Source organism: Salvelinus namaycush, unplaced genomic scaffold (genome assembly GCF_016432855.1).
Source record: "Salvelinus namaycush isolate Seneca unplaced genomic scaffold, SaNama_1.0 Scaffold3866, whole genome shotgun sequence".
Classification (NCBI taxonomy): Eukaryota; Metazoa; Chordata; class Actinopteri; order Salmoniformes; family Salmonidae; genus Salvelinus; species Salvelinus namaycush.
Window position 1 is genome coordinate 1 of NW_024060859.1, and position 19,927 is coordinate 19,927.

The following is a 19,927-nucleotide window of genomic DNA, read 5'->3' on the forward strand; positions in this document are numbered from 1 at the left end:
GGTAGACTAGTGGTTAGAGTGGAGGGAGGCAGGTAGACTAGTGGAGGGAGCCTGTAGACTAGTTGGTTAGAGTGAGGGACAACCCTCCATCTTTTTTTACTACAAAACATAGAAAAGCCATTTCACATGTTGATGTTGGGTTGGAGCCATTTTCCACCACCATGCTAGCGTAGCTAATGCTAATCCCACCATGCTAGCGTAGCTAATGCTAATCCCAGAACAACCATTTTCCACCACCATACATACACTAGAGTAGCTAATGCTAATCCCAGGACACCATTTCCCACCGCCATGCTAGAGTAGCTAATGCTAATCCCCGGATGTACCGTACTGCGTTCAGCCAATCAGGTTGCAGCAGTCCTGTTTTTTTTTCCACCCCTGATCTGATCGTTTTAACACTCTCTAGCGTGGACCGGGATTAGCATTAGCTAAGCTAGCGCGGTGGTGGAAAATGGTGTTTCATAAAGAAATTACAAATATTTTCTCCAGGTTTTTTTTCTTCGCCCTCTCAACATTAAATCGAGTTAAGTAGGAAATCTACGCCTTTGCAGCCTAAATGTTGGTTTTCTGTACGAACCGGTCCACAGGGGATACGAGGCTATAGCCGGCTGCATACAGTCCCTTTGGACGGTAAAATGAAACGACTCAATACTTAGAGAGAAGATTAACAGCAGTAAGTCTGAATGATGTATTGCAGTGATCCAGGTGGGCCTGTTTTATCTGGAGTAGCTGCCCCCGCCCCTACTGAGCCCTCCCCTGGGGAGAGAGAGAGGGAGAGGGAGAGGTAGTTCCTGGTGTGGTGAGGGTGTGGTGGTGTGGTGGTTGGCTTGGCTTCTGTCGCTGGCTAGGACCGTGCCATCTGAGAGCGTGGGCAGCGTATCTGTGGCAGGGGCCGAGAAGCGTAATGGCTATCACAGCCATGCTGCAGGGTATGGTATCTGTTCTGGGGAATCAACATCAAATTCTTTGGTTATAAATTATATTTGTGTATTTCTAGACTATAATCAGTGTGTCTGGTTCAGGTCCTGTGGGGGCTTGTCTCTCTCTTCTAATCTGTCTAATCTATTGTTTTGTTGCTGTGATCCTGGATGATTTGGTTTTTGCCATGCTTGCCCCGTAATGGTGTTGTCGACCCCCCCCCCCTCCATGGCGGCTCAGTCACCTCCAGTTTCCTCCATGTCTGTGTTCCTGTAGAGGCACCTTCCTCCGCAACCTGGTCGCCACCCAGTGGGAGAAGACGAGTAGGAGCCAACAGGACAAGCTCCAGGATAAACTGTCCCAGGATGACCCCGTAGTCACGTCCCCCAGGGCAGAGGAGGAGACCTCATCTGCAGACAGCAGCCCCAGTACACCCACTGAAGGTACAGTACCCTAACCCTGCCGTACCCTCGTCCTCTAGCCCAAATACCCCAGCTGAAACCAGCCCCTACCCTAGTCCCAGGTCCCAGGTACAGTACCCTAACCCTGCCGTACCCTCGTCCTCTAGCCCAAATACCCCAGCTGAAACCAGCCCCTACCCTAGTCCCAGGTACAGTACCCTAACCCTGCCGTACCCTCGTCCTCTAGCCCAAATACCCCAGCTGAAACCAGCCCCTACCCTAGCCCAGGTCCAGTACCCTAACCCTGCCGTACCCTCGTCCTCTAGCCCAAATACCCCAGCTGAAACCAGCCCCTACCCTAGTCCCAGGTACAGTACCCTAACCCTGCCGTATCCTCGTCCTCTAGCCCAAATACCCCAGCTGAAACCAGCCCCTACCCTAGTCCCAGGTACAGTACCCTAACCCTGCCGTACCCTCGTCCTCTAGCCCAAATACCCCAGCTGAAACCAGCCCCTACCCTAGTCCCAGGTACAGTACCCTAACCCTGCCGTACCCTCGTCCTCTAGCCCAAATACCCCAGCTGAAACCAGCCCCTACCCTAGTCCCAGGTACAGTACCCTAACCCTGCCGTATCCTCGTCCTCTAGCCCAAATACCCCAGCTGAAACCAGCCCCTACCCTAGTCCCAGGTACAGTACCCTAACCCTGCCGTATCCTCGTCCTCTAGCCCAAATACCCCAGCTGAAACCAGCCCCTACCCTAGTCCCAGGTACAGTACCCTAACCCTGCCGTACCCTCGTCCTCTAGCCCAAATACCCCAGCTGAAACCAGCCCCTACCCTAGCCCCAGGTCCCAGGTACAGTACCCTAACCCTGCCGTACCCTCGTCCTCTAGCCCAAATACCCCAGCTGAAACCAGCCCCTACCCTAGTCCCAGGTACAGTACCCTAACCCTGCCGTACCCTCGTCCTCTAGCCCAAATACCCCAGCTGAAACCAGCCCCTACCCTAGTCCCAGGTCCCAGGTACAGTACCCCCTAACAGCCTGACCCGGTAGGGCCCTGTCCTGGAAACATCTCTCCTCTCAGACCCTCATTGAGCCGTTCTAATTGTTAGTGACATGCGCATGGTGCTCGGGCGTGGTCGGCAACCGCTTTGTGCGTCGTCACAACACCTCAGAATGAGGAAGTGTTGTCGGGAGCGAGAGGAGGAGCGGTTAATCCTTACTTCTTTTCCAGTCAGATTGGAGACGTCCAGGCCCTGCAGTGTCAGACAGGGGCAGGACGTTACCTAACATTGCCTCAACTCATGCTGGGAAGGTTCGACAGTTTCTCATTAGAGACCTGGAATAGCTGGAATAGAGGAGGAATACTTACTGAGGAGGAATAGACCTGGAATAGTTAATAGTTACTGAGAAGGAATAGACCTGGAATAGTTAATAGTTACTGAGGAGGAATAGACCTGGAATAGTTACAGTTACTGAGGAGGAATAGACCTGGAATAGTAATAGTTACTGAGGAGGAATAGACCTGGAATAGTAACAGTTACTGAGGAGGAATATACCTGGAATAGTTAATAGTTACTGAGGAGGAATAGACCTGGAATAGTAACAGTTACTGAGGAGGAATATACCTGGAATAGTTAATAGTTACTGAGGAGGAATAGACCTGGAATAGTTCATAGTTACTGAGGATGAATAGACCTGGAATAGTAACAGTTACTGAGGAGGAATATACCAGGAATAGTTAATAGTTACTGAGGAGGAATAGACCTGGAATAGTTACAGTTACTGAGGAGGAATAGACCTGGAATAGTAATAGTTACTGAGGAGGAATAGACCTGGAATAGTAACAGTTACTGAGGAGGAATATACCTGGAATAGTTAATAGTTACTGAGGAGGAATAGACCTGGAATAGTAACAGTTACTGAGGAGGAATATACCTGGAATAGTTAATAGTTACTGAGGAGGAATAGACCTGGAATAGTTCATAGTTACTGAGGATGAATAGACCTGGAATAGTAACAGTTACTGAGGAGGAATATACCAGGAATAGTTAATAGTTAGTGAGGAGGAATAGACCTGGAATAGTTAATAGTTACTGAGGAGGAATAGACCTGGAATAGTAATAGTTACAGAGGAGGAATAGACCTGGAATAGTTCATAGTTACTGAGGAGGAATAGACCTGGAATAGTAATAGTTACAGAGGAGGAATAGACCTGGAATAGTTCATAGTTACTGAGGAGGAATAGACCTGGAATAGTTACTGAGGAGGAATAGACCTGGAATAGTAACAGTTACTGAGGAGGAATAGACCTGGAATAGTTACAGTTACTGAGGAGGAATAGACCTGGAATAGTTTATAGTTACTGAGGAGGAATATACCTGGAGTAGTAACAGTTACTGAGGAGGAATAGACCTGGAATAGTAACAGTTACTGAGGAGGAATAGACCTGGAATAGTAACAGTTACTGAGGAGGAATAGACCTGGAATAGTAATAGTTACAGAGGAGGAATAGACCTGGAATAGTTACAGAGGAGGAATAGACCTGGAATAGTTACAGAGGAGGAATAGACCTGGAATAGTTACAGTTACTGAGGAGGAATAGACCTGGAATAGTAATAGTTACTGAGGAGGAATATACCTGGAATAGTTAATAGTTACTGAGGAGGAATAGACCTGGAATAGTTCATAGTTACTGAGGAGGAATAGACCTGGAATAGTTCATAGTTACTGAGGAGGAATAGAACAGGAATAGTAACAGTTACTGAGGAGGAATAGACCTGGAATAGTAACAGTTACTGAGGAGGAATAGACCTGGAATAGTTTATAGTTACTGAGGAGGAATAGACCTGGAATAGTTTATAGTTACTGAGGAGGAATAGACCTGGATTAGTTTATAGTTACTGAGGAGGAATAGACCTGGAATAGTAACAGTTACTGAGGAGGAATATACCTGGAATAGTAACAGTTACTGAGGAGGAATAGACCTGGAATAGTAACAGTTACTGAGGAGGAATAGACCTGGAATAGTAACAGTTAATGAGGAGGAATAGACCTGGAATAGTAACAGTTACTGAGGAGGAATAGACCTGGAATAGTTACTGAGGAGGAATATACCTGGAATAGTAACAGTTACTGAGGAGGAATAGACCTGGAATAGTAACAGTTACTGAGGAGGAATAGACCTGGAATAGTAACAGTTACTGAGGAGGAATAGACCTGCCACTGTGGCAGATTCTGCATGTGGCCCTAAACTGTGTACTCTCTGTTTAGGGCCAAATAGCATTCTAGTTTGCTCTGTTTTTTTGTTAATTACTTGACACATGGGAAATAATTATCTTTTTTGTTTTCTCATGATTTGGTTGTGTCTAATTGTGTTGCTGTCCTGGGGCTCTGTGGGGTCTGATTGTGTTTGTGAACAGAGCCCCAGGACCAGCTTGCTTAGGGGACTCTTCCCCAGGTTCGTCTCTCTGCAGGTGATGGCTTTGTTATGGAAGGTTTGGGAATCACTTCCTTTTAGATGGTTGTAGAATTTAACGGCTCATTTCTGGATTTTATCATTAGTGGGTATTCTGCTCTGATATTTTTGCAGAATTTTGCATGCAGAGTCTCAATTCGGTGTTTGTCCCATTTTGTGAAGTCTTGGTTGGTGAGCGGACCCCAGACCTCACAACCATAAATGGCAATGGGTTTTATAACTCATTCAAGTATTTTTAGCCAGATCCTAATTGGAATGTCGAACTTTATGTTCCTTTTGATGGCGTAGAAGGCCCTTCTTGTCTTGTCTCTCAGATCGTTCACAGCTTTGTGGAAGTTACCTGTGATGTTTAGGCCAAGGTTGTATAGTTTTTTGTGTGCTCTAGGGCAAAAGTGTCTAGATGGGATTTGTATTTGTGGTCCTAGCGACTGGACCTTTCTGGAACACCATTACTTACTGAGATTTACTGTCAGGGCCCATAATCTGTGCAGAAGATCTAGGTGCTGCTGTAGGCCCTCCTTGGTTGGGACAGATCTAGGTGCTGCTGTAGGCCCTCCTTGGTCGGGGACAGATCTAGGTGCTGCTGTAGACCCTCCTAGGTTGGGGACATATCTAGGTGCTGCTGTAGGCCCTCCTAGGTTGGGACAGATCTAGGTGCTGCTGTAGGCCCTCCTAGGTTGGGACAGATCTAGGTGCTGCTGTAGACCCTCCTTGGTCGGGGACAGATCTAGGTGCTGCTGGAGGCCCTCCTTGGTCGGGGACAGATCTAGGTGCTGCTGTAGGCCCTCCTTGGTCGGGGACAGATCTAGGTGCTGCTGTAGGCCTTCCTTGGTCGGGGACAGATCTAGGTGCTGCTGTAGGCCCTCCTTGGTCGGGGACAGATCTAGGTGCTGCTGTAGGCCCTCCTTGGTCGGGGACAGATCTAGGTGCTGCTGTAGGCCCTCCTTGGTCGGGGACAGAAGCACCAGATCATCAGTAGACGTTTGACTTCAGATTCTAGTAGGGTGAGGCCGGGTGCTGCAGACTGGTCTAGTGCCCGCGCCAATTCGTTGATATATATGTTGAAGAGGGTGGGGCTCAAGCTGCATCCCTGTCTCACCCCACGGCCCTGTGGGAAGAAATGTGTGTGTTTTTTGCCGATTTTGTGTGCATTGATTTTATAATGTTGTATGTTTTTCCCCCCAACCCCACTTTCCATCAATTTGTATAGCAGACCCTCATGCCAAATTGAGTCAAAAGCTTTTTTGAAATCAACAAAGCATGAGAAGACTTTGCCTTTGTTTTGGTTTGTTTGTTTGTCAATTAGGGTGTGCAGGGTGAATACGTGGTCTGTCGTACGATAATTTGGTAAAAAGCCAATTTGACATTTGCTCAGTACATTGTTTTCACTGAGGAAATGTACGAGTCTGTTGTTAATGATAATGCAGAGGATTTTCCCCAAGGTTGCTGTTGATGCGTTTCCCACCGTAGTTATTGGGGTCAAATTTGTCTCCACTTTAGTGGATTGAGGTGATCAGTCCTTGGTTCCTAATATTGGGGAAGATTCCAGAGTTGAGGACGATGTTAAAGAGTATTAGTATAGACAATTGGAATGTGTGGTCTGTATATTTTATCATTTCATTGAGGATACCATCAACACCACAGGCCTTTTTGGTTTGGAGGGTTTGTATTTTGTCCTGTAGTTCATTCAATATAACTGGAGAATCCAGTGGGTTCTGGTAGTCTTTAATAGCTGATTATAAGATTTGTATTTGATCATGTATATGTTTTACCCTCTTTGTGTTGGATATATAACTCTTGTGTATTTCTGTATTGTTTTAGAGATTCACCGTAGTGAAGGCATAGACTCAGGTTTTCAGGATCAGGTTTTCTGGTTTTCAGGTTGGACATTTCTTTCTTAGATTTTTGCATTCTTCTATCTCACCTCTCTCTCTCTCTCTCATTCCTCTATATACAGTTGAAGTCGGAAGTTTATATACACTTAGGTTGGATTCATTAAAACTAGTTTTTCAACCACTCCACAAATTTCTTGTTAACAAACTATAGTTTTGGCAAGTCGGTTAGGACATCTACTTTGTGCATGACACAAGTAATGTTTCCAATAATTGTTTACAGACAGATTATTTCAGTTAAAATTCACTGTATCACAATTCCAGTGGGTCAGACGTTTACATACACGAAGTTGACTGTGCCTTTAAACAGCTTGGAAAATTCCAGAAAATGATGTCATGGCTTTAGAAGCTTCTGATAGGCTAATTGACATCATTTGAGTCAATTGGAGGTGTACCTGTGGATATATTTCAAGGCCTACCTTCAAACTCAGTGCCTCTTTGCTTGACATCATGGGAAAATAAAAAGAAATTAGCCAAGACCTCAGAAAAAAAATTGTAGACCTCCACAAGTATGGTTCATCCTTGGGAGCAATTTCCAAACGCCTGAAGGTACCACGTTCATCTGTACAAACAATAGTACGCAAGTATAAACACCATGGGACCACGCAACCATCACACCGCTCAGGAAGGAGACGCGTTCTGTCTCCTAGAAATGAACGTACTTTGGTGCAAAAAGTGCAAATCAATCCCAGAACAACAGCAAAGGACCTTGTGAAGATGCTGGAGGAAACAGGTACAAAAGTGTCTATATCCACAGTAAAACGAGTCCTATATCAACATAACCTGAAAGGCCGCTCAGCAAGGAAGAAGCCACTGCTCCCAAACCGCCATAAAAAAGCCGGACTACGGTTTGCAACTGCACATGGGGACAAAGATCGTACTTTTTGGAGAAATGTCCTCTGTTCTGATGAAACAAAAATAGAACTGTTTGGCCATAATGACCATCGTTAGGTTTAGAGGAAAAAGGGGGAGGCTTGCAAGCCAAAGATCACCATCCCAACCATGAAGCACGGGGGTGGCAGCATCATATTGTGGGGTTTCTTTGCTGCAGGAGGGACTCGCTCTCCTATTATTCTGACATTTCACATTCATGAAATAAAGTGGTGATCCTAACTGACCTAAGACAGGGAATGTTTACTAGGATTAAATGTCAGGAATTGTGAAAAACTGAGTTTAAATGTATTTGGCTAAGGTGTATTTAAACTTCCGATTGTATCTCGCTCTCTCTCTCCTCTATCTCTCTCGCCTCTCTTGCCTCTCCCTCCTCTCTCTTCTCTTTCTCTTTCTCTCTCTGTCTGTCGCTCTGTCTGTCGCTCTGTCTGTCTCTCTGTCTGTCTATCTGTCTCTCTCTGTTTTACACACACACACACACTCAGACAAGTGAAAAGACTTTGGCAGAGAAGGGCAGAGGGCCTTTCACATTGAAGTTGAATGTGAGTCTGGGGGGCATTTCTCTGAAGTACACTCACTGCCATTATGCTCTGCCAGTAACATTTCAAATGGAAATTCACTCATTATTTAAAATGTAGTTGATTCAGTTGTGAATGTTTTTACTTATTGGGTTTTGTGTCTGTGTGTGTCTGTGTGTGCCAACAGCCCCGTTCCAGGCCAGCGGTGCAGGAACAGAGCCCCAGCCAGAGCTCCACGCAGGGAGGCAGGTCTCAGGAGAGACTGGCCCCATCCAGAGAACCCTGGAGCAGCCTGACCCAGCAGACACCCAGGCGACCCATAATGAACCAGGCAAGAGATTAACATCCAACCCTCCTTCTAAATATACTGCCCCTGCCCCTTCCCCTCTGCCCCTTCCCCTCTGCCCCTTCCCCTCTGCCACTTCTACTGACTGTATATTATACAGGGACCAGCCTGTCTACTGGCTGTATATTATCAGCTGAGTTACAGACAAGGTTGTGGCTACAATCATTCCTTAGGTTATCTAGCGGGCCACAAGATAACTCCTTTTGGGTTTGTCACAACTGAAAACCCGAGGTTTGTCAACCACTACCATAGGTTGTACCTGCAGATACACTGAATTCAATAGAGACCAAGATAGTAGAGGACAGCAACACTTTGTCCGGTCCTCCGGACTCGGAGGGGGCAGCAACGCTCTGTCCGGTCCTCCGGACTCGGAGGGGGCAGCAACGCTCTGTCCGGTCCTCCGGACTCGGAGGGGGCAGCAACGCTCTGTCCGGTCCTCCGGACTCGGAGGGGGCAGCAACGCTCTGTCCGGTCCTCCGGACTCGGAGGGGGCAGCAACGCTCTGTCCGGTCCTCCGGACTCGGAGGGGGCAGCAACGCTCTGTCCGGTCCTCCGGACTCGGAGGGGGCAGCAACGCTCTGTCCGGTCCTCCGGACTCGGAGGGGGCAGCAACGCTCTGTCCGGTCCTCCGGACTCGGAGGGGGCAGCAACGCTCTGTCCGGTCCTCCGGACTCGGAGGGGGCAGCAACGCTCTGTCCGGTCCTCCGGACTCGGAGGGGGCAGCAACGCTCTGTCCGGTCCTCCGGACTCGGGGGGGGGGGAGGGCAGCAACGCTCTGTCCGGTCCTCCGGACTCGGGGGGGGGGGGGGGGGGGGCAGCAACGCTCTGTCCGATCCTCCAGACTCGGGGGGGGCAGCAACACTCTGTCCGGTCCTCCAGACTCGGAGGGCAGCAACGCTCTGTTGTGGAATGCTCATATCCAGTAGCTAATTTCAAACCATAATATTGTATTTTTGTCTGGCTTTGAAGATAACGGGGGGGGGGGGGGGGGGGGGGAATTTGTGGCCTGCTGGAGGTCATTTTGCAGGGCTCTGGCAGTGCACCTCCTTGCACAAAGGCGGAGGTAGCGGTCCTGCTGCTGGGTTGTTGCCCTCCTACGGCCTCCTCCACGTCTCCTGATGTACTGGCCTGTCTCCTGGTAGCGCCTCCATGCTCTGGACACTACGCTGACAGACACAGCAAACCTTTTTGCCACAGCTCGCATTGATGTGCCATCCTGGATGAACTGCACTACCTGAGCCACTTGTGTGGGTTGTAGACTCCGTCTCATGCTACCACTAGAGTGAAAGCACCGCCAGCATTCAAAAGTGACCAAAACATCAGCCAGGAAGCATAGGAAATGAGAAGTGGTCTGTGGTCACCACCTGCAGAACCATTCCTTTATTGGGGGTGTCTTGCTAATTGCCTATAATTTCCACCTTTTGTCTATTCCATTTGCACAACAGCATGTGAAATGTATTGTCAATCAGTGTTGCTTCCTAAGTGGACAGTTTGATTTCACAGAAGTGTGATTGACTTGGAGTTACATTGTGTTTAAGTGTTCCCTTTATTTTTTTGAGCAGTGTATATATTATCTCTATCTATATATGTATATATATATATTATCTCTATCTATATATATTATCTCTATCTATATATGTATATAGATATATATTATCTCTATCTATATATATTATCTCTATATATATATAGATATATATATATTATCTCTATCTATATATAATGCTATGTGTGTGAATATGATGATCGTAACATGCAGTTGTCCTTCCCCTCCTCTCCTGTAGGTGTCAGTGTCCAGCGGAAAACACTCTCCAATGAGAGGAAGTTCATGCTGAACATGCTCGACGCCAAGAACTCCTCGGCCGGTCCCCTGAAGAGCCCGTCAGGCACCGACCCCGACCTCGACCCCGAGGAGAGCCTCTCCGGAGAGCCAGAGGACTGCAGAGGGCTGGGCAGGGCTGGTAGCAGTGTGAAGGAACGTCTATCTAGCCTCAAGGTAGGAATTCATTACGGTCTTTTTTTTTCAATCAAATGTTCTAACTTTATTGAACAGATAGAGGATGACAGTGGGGATCTGTTCTGACTTTATTGAACAGATAGAGGGAGGAAGACAGTGGGGATCTGTTCTGACGTTATTGAACATATAGAGGATGACAGTGGGGATCTGTTCTGACTTTATTGAACAGAGAGAGAGAGGAAGACAGTGGGGATCTGTTCTGACGTTATTGAACAGATAGAGACAGGAAGACAGTGGGGATCTGTTCTGACGTTATTGAACAGAGAGAGAGAGGAAGACAGTGGGGATCTGTTCTGACTTTATTGAACAGAGAGAGGAAGACAGTGGGGATCTGTTCTGACGTTATTGAACAGATAGAGACAGGAAGACAGTGGGGATCTGTTCTGACGTTATTGAACAGAGAGAGAGAGGAAGACAGTGGGGATCTGTTCTGACGTTATTGAACAGATAGAGAGAGGAAGACAGTGGGGATCTGTTCTGACTTTATTGAACAGAGAGAGAGAGGAAGACAGTGGGGATCTGTTCTGACTTTATTGAACAGAGAGAGGAAGACAGTGGGGATCTGTTCTGACTTTATTGAACAGAGAGAGGAAGACAGTGGGGATCTGTTCTGACGTTATTGAACAGATAGAGACAGGAAGACAGTGGGGATCTGTTCTGACGTTATTGAACAGAGAGAGAGAGGAAGACAGTGGGGATCTGTTCTGACTTTATTGAACAGAGAGAGAGAGGATGACAGTGGGGATCTGTTCTGACGTTATTGAACAGATAGAGGGAGGAAGACAGTGGGGATCTGTTCTGACTTTATTGAACAGAGAGAGGATCACAGTGGGGATCTGTTCTGACTTTATTGAACAGATAGAGGGAGGAAGACAGTGGGGATCTGTTCTGACGTTATTGAACATATAGAGGATGACAGTGGGGATCTGTTCTGACTTTATTGAACAGAGAGAGAGAGGAAGACAGTGGGGATCTGTTCTGACGTTATTGAACAGATAGAGACAGGAAGACAGTGGGGATCTGTTCTGACGTTATTGAACAGAGAGAGAGAGGAAGACAGTGGGGATCTGTTCTGACTTTATTGAACAGAGAGGAAGACAGTGGGGATCTGTTCTGACGTTATTGAACAGATAGAGACAGGAAGACAGTGGGGATCTGTTCTGACGTTATTGAACAGAGAGAGAGAGGAAGACAGTGGGGATCTGTTCTGACGTTATTGAACAGATAGAGGGAGGAAGACAGTGGGGATCTGTTCTGACTTTATTGAACAGATAGAGAGAGGAAGACAGTGGGGATCTGTTCTGACTTTATTGAACAGAGAGAGAGAGGAAGACAGTGGGGATCTGTTCTGACTTTATTGAACAGAGAGAGGAAGACAGTGGGGATCTGTTCTGACTTTATTGAACAGAGAGAGGAAGACAGTGGGGATCTGTTCTGACGTTATTGAACAGATAGAGACAGGAAGACAGTGGGGATCTGTTCTGACGTTATTGAACAGAGAGAGAGAGGAAGACAGTGGGGATCTGTTCTGACTTTATTGAACAGAGAGAGAGAGGATGACAGTGGGGATCTGTTCTGACGTTATTGAACAGATAGAGGGAGGAAGACAGTGGGGATCTGTTCTGACTTTATTGAACAGAGAGAGGATCACAGTGGGGATCTGTTCTGACTTTATTGAACAGAGAGAGAGAGGAAGACATTGGGGATCTGTTCTGACTTTATTGAACAGATAGAGGAAGACAGTGGAGATCTGTTCTAACTTTATTGAACAGATAGAGGAAGACAGTGGGGATCTGTTCTGACTTTATTGAACAGATAGAGACAGGAAGACAGTGGGGATCTGTTCTGACTTTATTGAACAGAGAGAGGATCACAGTGGGGATCTGTTCAGACTTTATTGAACAGAGACAGGAAGACAGTGGGGATCTGTTCAGACGTTATTGAACAGAGACAGGAAGACAGTGGGGATCTGTTCTGACATTATTGAACAGAGACAGGAAGACAGTGGGGATCTGTTCTGACGTTATTGAACAGAGAGAGGAAGACAGTGGGGATCTGTTCAGACTTTATTGAACAGAGACAGGAAGACAGTGGGGATCTGTTCTGACTTTATTGAACAGAGACAGGAAGACAGTGGGGATCTGTTCTGACTTTATTGAACAGAGACAGGAAGACAGTGGGGATCTGTTCAGACTTTATTGAACAGAGACAGGAAGACAGTGGGGATCTGTTCTGACGTTATTGAACAGAGAGAAAGACAGTGGGGATCTGTTCTGACTTTATTGAACAGATAGAGGGAGGAAGACAGTGGGGATCTGTTCTGACTTTATTGAACAGATAGAGGATGACAGTGCGGAAGATACAGAGAGGTTGTGTCAAGGTTGTCTGGCTACCCAAACTCCTTGCTCAGACAAATGCTAGGCCACGCCCACGGACGTTAGAAACTTATCCGTAATGAGTCTGGATCTGAGTACCTCCCCGACCAATTTCTAGAACGTGAACAGATTCTAACTGTTCTGATTGGTCCCAGAAACCAATGGGTTTGGGCCAGAGCCAGAACACACAATTGTCATTCTTTTTGATACTCTGATTGGTTAGAGACGATCCAATCGCTGATGACTTTGTTTTGTACAACACCCCTTTTTTCTCCCAAAATCTGTGGAATCCGATTGGTAGTTACAGTCTTGTCTCAACGCTGCAACTCCCGTACGGACACAACCCCACCAAGCCGCACTGCTTCTTAACCCGGAAGCCAGCTGCACCAATGTGTCGGAGGAAACACCGTACACCTGGCGACCGCGTCAGCCTGCACTACGCCCAGCTCACCACAGGAGTCGCTAGAGCGCGATGGGACAAGGACATCCCTGCTGGCCAAACCCTCCCCTAACCCGGACGACGCTGGGCCAAACCCTCCCCTAACCCGGACGACGCTGGGCCAAACCCTCCCCTAACCCGGACGACGCTGGGCCAAACCCTCCCCTAACCCGGACGACGCTGGGCCAAACCCTCCCCTAACCCGGACGACGCTGGGCCAAACCCTCCCCTAACCCGGACGCCGCTGGGCCAAACCCTCCCCTAACCCGGACGCCGCTGGGCCAAACCTTCCCCTAACCCGGACGACGCTGGGCCAAACCCTCCCCTAACCCGGACGACGCTGGGCGCCCTCCCCTAACCCGGACGACGCTGGGCGCCCTCCCCTAACCCGGACGACGCTGGGCGCCCTCCACTAACCCGGACGACGCTGGGCGCCCTCCCCTAACCCGGACGACGCTGGGCGCCCTCCCCTAACCCGGACGACGCTGGGCGCCCTCCCCTAACCCGGACGACGCTGGGCCAAACCCTCCCCTAACCCGGACGCCGCTGGGCCAAACCCTCCACTAACCCGGACGACGCTGGGCCAAACCCTCCCCTAACCCGGACGACGCTGGGCCAAACCCTCCCCTAACCCGGACGACGCTGGGCCAAACCCTCCCCTAACCCGGACGACGCTGGGCCAAACCCTCCCCTAACCCGGACGACGCTGGGCCAAACCCTCCCCTAACCCGGACGACGCTGGGCCAAACCCTCCCCTAACCCGGACGACGCTGGGCCAAACCCTCCCCTAACCCGGACGACGCTGGGCCAAACCCTCCCCTAACCCGGACGACGCTGGGCCAAACCCTCCCCTAACCCGGACGACGCTGGGCCAAACCCTCCCCTAACCCGGACGACGCTGGGCCAAACCCTCCCCTAACCCGGACGCCGCTGGGCCAAACCCTCCACTAACCCGGACGACGCTGGGCCAAACCCTCCCCTAACCCGGACGACGCTGGGCCAAACCCTCCCCTAACCCGGACGACGCTGGGCCAAACCCTCCCCTAACCCGGACGACGCTGGGCCAAACCCTCCCCTAACCCGGACGACGCTGGGCCAAACCCTCCCCTAACCCGGACGACGCTGGGCCAAACCCTCCCCTAACCCGGACGACGCTGGGCCAAACCCTCCCCTAACCCGGACGACGCTGGGCCAATTGTGTGCCGCCCGGTGGGTATCCCGGTCGCGGCCGGTTGCGACAGAGCCTGGACTCGAACCCAGAATCTCTAGTAGCACAGCTAGCACTGCGATGCAGTGCCTTAGACCACTGCGCCACTCGGGAGGCCCATCACCCCTCATTTTGACGTCACCGTAAATGACTTCAACGATGGCAGTCTCAGACTGAAGTTTGTATCGAACGTAGAAGAGTGGAATAATTCAGTTTGAGTCGTCAGGCAGGTGTCTAGTAGGCCAGATTCAAACCTATAGCGACTAGACATGAGGCCTGAAACTGTGGCTGGGACTGTTACATCACCCTAGGTAGACTAGACATGAGGCCTGAAACTGTGGCTGGGACTGTTACATCACCCTAGGTAGAGGAGACATGAGGCCTGAAACTGGCTTGGACTGTTACATCACCCTAGGTAGAGGAGACATGAGGCCTGAAACTGTGGCTGGGACTGTTACATCACCCTAGGTAGAGGAGACATGAGGCCTGAAACTGTGGCTGGGACTGTTACATCACCCTAGGTAGAGGAGACATGAGGCCTGAAACTGGCTTGGACTGTTACATCACCCTAGGTTGAGGAGACATGAGGCCTGAAACTGGCTTGGACTGTTACATCACCCTAGGTTGAGGAGACATGAGGCCTGAAACTGGCTTGGACTGTTACATCACCCTAGGTTGAGGAGACATGAGGCCTGAAATTGGCTTGGACTGTTACATCACCCTAGGTAGAGGAGACATGAAGCCTGAAACTGGCTTGGACTGTTACATCACCCTAGGTAGAGGAGACATGAGGCCTGAAACTGGCTCTGACTGTTACATCACCCTAGGTAGAGGAGACGAGGCCTGAAACTGGCTGGGACTGTTACATCACCCTCGGCCACATGGTAGGGATGAGTTTAACACCAGTCTTTCAGAATCCATTAGTAGCTTGGGTCGATTAATTGATCAATCGAAGTTTGTATTTATTTATTTTTTTATAAATTATCGTTTTTCACTTCAAAATATAGTAAGTTGTGTGCATGCATACTAGACACATGCTGACTGATCTATAGCGGGGGGAGGGAGCTAAATAAAAAAACAGCTTTGTGTTTATTTTAATTTAAATGCATTGTGTCTGTCCAGCTTATGGAAAACATCACTCAAATGTTCAATCTTTCGATTGCCACATTTTGTAATGGATACAGATAGCCATGATGAACTAACTGATCCATTCCCCCAGGCCCAGCAGGCCCAGCCTCTACCCAGTGAGGACAGCAGTTCCAGGAGGGCAGAGCTGCAGGGTCTGGGTGGCAGTGCCCAGGCGGCGCGGGCCAGGCTTGCAGAGGAGCAGCAGCACCGGCAAGTCCGGCCGCAGTACAGCATCGACGCAGAGACCCACTCCCGAAACCTGGAGAAAACCCAGATGACCCCACTGGCCAGGGACAGACAGACAGACGCCTGGGACCAGCTCCAACCCAGCTCCAAAGCCCTGAAGATTAAAGACCTGGACTTCTCTGACCTCATGGAGGAGGAGGATATAGATGTTCTGGACGTGGATGTCTTCGACGTAGGTGTTGGTCGGGCTGGCGGCGGCGGTGGCATCCCACCTCCTCCTCCACCTATGCCTGGACTAGCCTCCGCTCCTCCTCCACCCCCTCCTCCTCCTCCCGGGGCGCCGTGTATGAGTCTCCCTCCTCCACCTCCTCCCCCACCGGGTGGAGGTCTCTGCGCCCCTCCTCCTCCACCTCCTCCTGGAGCTCCCCCTCCCCCTTTCTCCTCCTCCTCCTCCTCTTCCTCCCAGGCTCCCGACCCGGCCTTTGCCAAGAAGAGAAAGACGGTCAAGTTGTTCTGGAAGGAACTCAAACAGTCAGACAGTCCCAGGAAGTGTAAATTCGGACGCGGGACGGTGTGGGCGTCGCTGGATAAGGTCGCCGTGGATACGGCCAAGCTGGAACACCTGTTTGAGTCCAAGGCCAAGGAGCTACCCGTGGCTCTGAAGGTGAGGGGTTACATCAGCTCAGAAATCAAAAGATCAGATTCAATGTGTTTTTGTTGCTGTTTACACATGAAGGAAAATATCAGATATGCCAAATAATTGGCAAAAGATGTAAATTGTACTACCTGTGTAAACTATGTGTGTAAAGCTGTCTCAAATACTGTAAAGCAGGAATGAAGTAAAAGCAATATTAACTGTAATCTCTATTGGTTGACAGGTTAATTGACTGGGAAATTGACTGGGAAATTGACTGGGAAATTGACTGGGAAATTGACTGGGAAATTGACTGGGAAATTGACTGGGGAATTGACTGGGGAATTGACTGGGGAATTGACTGGGGAATTGACAGGGGAATTGACAGGGGAATTGACAGGGGAATTGACAGGGGAATTGACTGGTGAATTGACTGGTGAATTGACAATCTTTTCTATGCTGTTTGTCCCTGCAGAAAGGAGCAGAAGTGAAGAAGGCAGAGATACTGGTGTTAGATTCCAAGAGGAGTAACACCATCAACATCGGCATGACCGTACTACCAGCTGTCCACGTCATCAAGACCGCCATCCTCAACTTTGACGAGTTTGCCATCAACAAGGAGGGCATCGAGGTGATATTGTCTTTCCACCACTGGGTGGCGCTGTTACCATTACAATTACAATTGAATGGGATCTGTAGGGCTGTTTACACCAGGATCAGTGCACTCTGACATTGAACATCAGTGACCTGTGAAGGGTTCAGGAGGAGAAGTACACTATTCCTCTAGTGGAGTTGAATTCATGTTTACTGTCAACGACAGTATACCTGAAAATCTCTCTGTCAACAAAGCACCTTTTTTTTTTAAATAACAAAAATGTCTACTACTCACACTTTCTTAGTCTTCTGATTTTCCTTTCACTGTGGTACAAATCCATGACTCTAGTCCTCTGTTCCAGTCATCCCCCTCTCTCTTCCTCCTCTAGAAAATCCATTGTTCCAGTCATCCCCCCTCTCTCTCTCTCTCCCTCTAGAAAATCCATGGTTCCAGTCATCCCTCTCTCTCTCTTCCCCCTCTAGAAAATCCATGATTCCAGTCATCCCCCTCTCTTCCCTCCTCTAGAAAATCCATGGTTCAGGTCCTCTGTTCCAGTCATCCCCCTCTCTCTCTTCCCCCTCTAGAAAAACCATGGTTCCAGTCATCCCCCTCTCTCTCTTCCCCCTCTAGAAAATCCATGGTTCCAGTCATCCCCCTGTCTCTTCCCTCCTCTAGAAAATCCATGGTTCCAGTCATCCCTCTCTCTCTCTTCCCCCTCTAGAAAATCCATGGTTCCAGTCATCCCCCTCTCTCTTCCCTCCTCTAGAAAATCCATGGTTCCAGTCATCCCCCTCTCTCTTCCCTCCTCTAGAAAAACCATGGTTCCAGTCATCCCCCTCTCTCTTCCCCCCTCTAGAAAATCCATGATTCCAGTCATCCCCCTCTCTCTTCCCTCCTCTAGAAAATACATGGTTCCAGTCATCCCCCTCTCTCTCTTCCCCCTCTAGAAAAACCATGGTTCCAGTCATCCCCCTCTCTCTCTTCTCCCTCTAGAAAATCCATGGTTCCAGTCATCCCTCTCTCTCTTCTCCCTCTAGAAAATCCATGGTTCCAGTCATTCCCCTCTCTCTTCCCTCCTCTAGAAAATCCATGGTTCCAGTAATCTGTTCCAGTCAACCCCCTCATCTCCCTCTAGAAAAACCATTGTTCCAGTCATCCCCCTCTCTCTCTTCCCCCTGTAGAAAATCCATGGTTCCAGTCATCTGTTCCAGTCATCCCCCTCTCTCTTCCTCCTCTAGAAAATCCATGACTCCAGTCATCCCCCTCTCTCTTCCTCCTCTAGAAAATCCATGCCTCCAGTCATCCCCCTCTCTTCCCCCTCTAGAAAATCCATGCCTCCAGTCATCTGTTCCAGTCATCCCCCTCTCTCTTCCTCCTCTAGAAAATCCATGCCTACAGTCATCCCCCTCTCTTCCCCCTCTAGAAAATCCATGCATCCAGTCATCTGTTCCAGTCATCCCCCTCTCTCTTCCCCCTCTAGAAAATCCATGCCTCCTCTAACTCCAGTCATCTGTTGTGTTGTAGAAAATCCTGACGATGACTCCTAGTGAGGAGGAGAAGCAGAAGATCCAGGAGGCTCAGCTGGCCAACCCTGATGTCCCTCTGGGCTCAGCGGAACAGTTCCTCCTCACCCTGTCCTCCATCAGCGGCCTCAGCGCTCGACTGCAGCTCTGGGCCTTCAAACTCAACTATGAAACCCTGGAGAAGGTAGGATCAGGGGGGGGCCCGTATTCCTAAAGCATCTGGCCTTGGATGCAGTCTGTTCTGCTCTCATTATGGAATAGTCCTCGTGCCTCATTCAGAAACTGATCTAGGACCAGGCTAGTGTTCTGCTAGTCTCATTATGGACTAGTCCTCGTGCCTCATTCAGAAACTGATCTGGGGACAGGCTAGTGTTCTGCTAGTCTCATTATGGAATAGTCCTCGTGCCTCATTCAGAAACTGATCTGGGGACAGGCTAGTGTTCTGCTAGTCTCATTATGGAATAGTCCTCGTGCCTCATGCAGAAACTGATCTAGGACCAGGCTAGTGTTCTGCTAGTCTCATTATGGAATAGTCCTCGTGCCTCATTCAGAAACTGATCTAGGACCAGGCTAGTGTTCTGCTCGTCTCATTATGGAATAGTCCTCGTGCCTCATTCAGAAACTGATCTGGGGACAGGCTAGTGTTCTGCTAGTCTCATTATGGAATAGTCCTCGTGCCTCATTCAGAAACTGATCTAGGACCAGGCTAGTGTTCTGCTAGTCTCATTATGGAATAGTCCTCGTGCCTCATTCAGAAACTGATCTGGGACCAGACTAGTGTTCTGCTCGTCTCATTATGGAATAGTCCTCGTGCCTCATTCAGAAACTGATCTGGGGACAGGCTAGTGTTCTGCTCTCATTATGGAATAGTCCTCGTGCCTCATTCAGAAACTGATCTGGGGACAGGCTAGTGTTCTGCTCTCATTATGGAATAGTCCTCGTGCCTCATTCAGAAACTGATCTGGGGACAGGCTAGTGTTCTGCTAGTCTCATTATGGAATAGTCCTCGTGCCTCATTCAGAAACTGATCTGGGGACAGGCTAGTGTTCTGCTAGTCTCATTATGGAATAGTCCTCGTGCCTCATTCAGAAACTGATCTAGGACCAGGCTAGTGTTCTGCTCTCATTATGGAATAGTCCTCGTGCCTCATTCAGAAACTGATCTGGGTACAGGCTAGTGTTCTGCTAGTCTCATTATGGAATAGTCCTCGTGCCTCATTCAGAAACTGATCTGGGGACAGGCTAGTGTTCTGCTCTCATTATGGAATAGTCCTCGTGCCTCATGCAGAAACTGATCTGGGGACAGGCTAGTGTTCTGCTCGTCTCTACACAGCTGTACATCATCTTCGCTCTTCCAGTCAGCTGTCATCCATGAGGAT

General features: G+C 49.1%; 1 protein-coding gene across 1 annotated transcript; it reads left to right on the forward strand.

Moving 5' to 3' along the window:
* Positions 1-729: 729 nt before the first annotated feature.
* LOC120040855 (FH1/FH2 domain-containing protein 3-like) lies at positions 730-18,791 on the forward strand (the record flags this gene model as incomplete). Its single annotated transcript, XM_038985855.1, has 7 exons — positions 730-929; positions 1,195-1,361; positions 8,287-8,430; positions 10,230-10,441; positions 15,703-16,461; positions 16,907-17,062; positions 18,551-18,791. Coding segments are annotated over 7 exons (1,851 nt in total), but the record flags the coding sequence as incomplete, so codon positions are not given.
* Between the last annotated feature and the right edge of the window lie 1,136 nt (positions 18,792-19,927).